Below are 3,248 nucleotides of genomic sequence, written 5' to 3'. Positions count from 1 at the left end.
AGATAGATAGATAGATAGATAGATAGATAGATAGATAGATAGATAGATATAAAGACCTATAGAGTCAGATCTGTGTCCCAAATGCCCTTTTCATGTGGGTTTATCCACTGGAGCCTGGTCAACCTAAGAGTCTCACCCTTAAATAATACTGATCTCCCTTCCCAGCAACCATTGGTTGCCAGTGGTTCCGCGGGTAGGGTTGGGGGTTCTTCCTCACATCTTTACCGGGATATTTTCTGGCTTGACCTTATGTGGAACTCGTCTATGCTGTCACCATTGCTGTGTTTATATGAGTAGTTGACCAGCTGTCTGGAAAACTCTGTTTCTTAGCGGTCACCTACCTCCTCTGGCTCTTAGAATCTGTCCACCCTCTCTTCCACAATGATTTCTGAGCCTTGAGAGGCAAAGGTGTTTTTCTTTGTGAGATGTCTTTGGTTATTCTGGGCTGTTGCATATCAATATAGTTTCTAAAAGTTAGCTTGTGCACAAGCATTGTTAGGAGTTTGGTTAAAAGTTCAAAGAAACCATGGATTAAACCATAGATGACATATTTACAATATTGAGAATTCTGAGCTATGAAATGGCAAACACCTCCCTTTATTACGATCCACTTTCATTTTTCTTGGTGTAATCATTAGAGCAGAGGTGATTCATCTGTCTCTCTCTAGAGATTTATTGCTGAATATTTGACTTGCTCATTCTATTGTCAATGCTATGATTTAAATTTTGTTTTCTGCTTGTCTTTTGCTTAGTCTGGTTTTTGTTTAATGGCTAGACATCATCAGTCTATATCTCCTTCCGTTTTATCAATGCTCATTCACCCACAGCAGGCTCTATGTCTCTCAAGGCCATACTTTGGACACATAGTAGGAAGGAATTTTAACTTTTGTTCTCTTAGATTAGGAAGCAAAGCTTATGAATAAACAATGACTGTCAGGCAGATCTAGTAAGAATGCTCAGTAGACACATAATAGCCTCCATATTAGTAGCAAGAGAAAAATCAGACTAGTTCGAATGAACTTAATGTGCCCAATTGCCTTCTTCTCATGAACTGAGCTCGATAAATTACCCGATAGTGACATTTTTGGAAAAAGTGGACAAAAAAGGCACATCTAACTATTATCATGTATTTAAGTGATGAAGTCGCAAAGATGTTTTAAGGTAAAATCAGGTAAGACTATACATACAGACATGAGCAAAGTCCTGTATTCCTTATACACTTTATGTGGTGGGGAGGCATCACACAGTTATAATGAAAACAGATACTTTGAATGATCAGCCAAACCAACATACCTCATAATCCATTTCCCAAGTGAGACATTATGATCTAAAGTTGGATTTCTAATAGCAAACACCATCAAAAGCAAACGCTGTGTTACGGAAATCATTCAGTGTCAACCTTTTAAATAAAAGTACTCATGGCCTACCCTAGATGGTCCTCCATTAACCACAGCAGCCCTTCCTCCAAACTATACCTACCACTACACTGTTAGAATAAACCTGTGTGTCATCTATCCATCTATCTATTTATTATGTAGCTATCTATCCATCCATCCATCCATTCATCCACCCATCCATCCATCTATCCATTATCTATCATCTATCTATCTATCATCTATCTCTATCATCTATATCTCTATCTATCTAATCTATCATCTACCTATTATCTATCTCTATCACCTATCTATCTATCTATTTAATCTATCTATCTATCATCTATCTATCTATCATCTATTATCTATCTATTATCTCTATCTCTATCTATCTATCTATCTATCTATCTATCTATCATCTATCATCTATCTATCTATCTATCTATCTATCTATCTATCCTATCTATCTATCTGTCTATCTATCATCTATTATCTATCTATTATCTCTATCATCTATCTATCTATCTGTCTATCTAATCTATCATATCTATCTATCATCTATCTATCTTTGGTCTATCTATCTTCTATTATGCATCTATCATCGATTTGTCTATCATTTGTCTCTCTATCATCTGTCTGCCTGTCTGCTTATCTGTGCATCATCTATCTATCTGACTGCCTATTCATCTATCTATGATTTATCTATTTATTATCTATCTATCTAGCTGCCTGTTTGTCTGTCTATCTATATATCTTTGAGAGAGCATATGTTCATGCAGCACAGGATGGCTTTGAATTCACAATTTTCCTATCTTAGCCACCTGAATGCTGAGATAAAAATGGGGGTCCTCATGTCTGGCTATTAGGATAAACTCTTAAAGAGGTTTCTGCTACACTTATGAATTTCACTGGAAGGACAGAACAAAGTAGAATCTCTGTCCATATATTCTGCGTTACCTGAAGGGCGGGACAGGCTGGGGCCCACTTGTCACCTACCCGTAAAATCTCCCTGCAGATATATGCAATCCACTCTTCTTTTAACGTGTTGCCTTTGGTGTTCTTGATCAGGTCAGTGACAGAGCCAGCGCCACAGAACTCCATCACCAACTGGCAAAGGAAGGGAACAGCCATTGTTAGAATTACATTTTGCAACATTCACTAAGTTGGGTTAAGAAATCTTACTGCAGTCTAGTTGGGTGTTTCGGAATGCCATTCCTGCAAAAAAAAAAAAAAAATGTAATCATAGAACAATATACAAAATAAAAAAATCTTATATTCAGTTCTTGTTAAAATCATAGAAAAAATATTTTAAAAATGTTTAAGATACTTTATTACTTTTTTGTGTGCACCCATGTCTATGTAGGTGTGTGCACACATGCATGCAAGGTACACAGGACAACTTGTGGGAACTGGTTCTCTCCTTCTACCATTTGGGTCCTGGGGATCAAACTCAGGTCATCAGGTGAGGCGGCAGTAAAGCCATCTCACCGGCCCAAGCTTATCATTTTTATTTATTTATTTATTTATTTTTACTTTATGTGTATCAGTGTTAGGCCTGCGTGTAAGTGCACTTGTGTCACGCAGTACCCACAGAAGACAGAAGAGGGCGTATGAGTCCCTCGAACTGGAGTTACTGACGGTTGGGTAGCCCCATGTGGGTGCTCGGATTCAAATCTGGGTCTTCTGCAAGAATAGCCAGTGCTTTTAGCTGCTGAGCCATCTCTCCAGTCCCAGGCTTATTATTATTTCTTTTTTAAAAAATTTGTGTGCTGAAGGACACCTGAGTACAAACGTGAATGAAAAGGACTTAACATGTACAGTGGAATGCATGAGGTTTGGTGGGGAGATGGGGGATGGGTCTAAATGTGATTAAGA

At 37.9% G+C, this 3,248-nt stretch overlaps 1 protein-coding gene across 6 annotated transcripts in view; it reads right to left on the bottom strand.

Moving 5' to 3' along the window:
- Positions 1-3,248, bottom strand: part of Tnik (TRAF2 and NCK interacting kinase) — a 448,219-nt gene that overhangs the window by 141,771 nt on the left and 303,200 nt on the right. For all 6 annotated transcript variants that reach the window (XM_008830100.3, XM_017797395.1, XM_008830101.2 and 3 more), the window contains exon 5: positions 2,370-2,480. In XM_008830100.3, coding sequence (XP_008828322.1) covers positions 2,370-2,480 — 111 coding nt within the window. The remainder of the gene's footprint in view (positions 1-2,369; positions 2,481-3,248) is intronic.

The sequence above is a fragment of the Nannospalax galili genome, unplaced genomic scaffold, assembly GCF_000622305.1.
Source record: "Nannospalax galili isolate Female #2095 unplaced genomic scaffold, S.galili_v1.0 scaffold33, whole genome shotgun sequence".
NCBI lineage: Eukaryota > Metazoa > Chordata > Mammalia > Rodentia > Spalacidae > Nannospalax > Nannospalax galili.
This window is presented reverse-complemented; position numbering and strand designations above follow the sequence as displayed.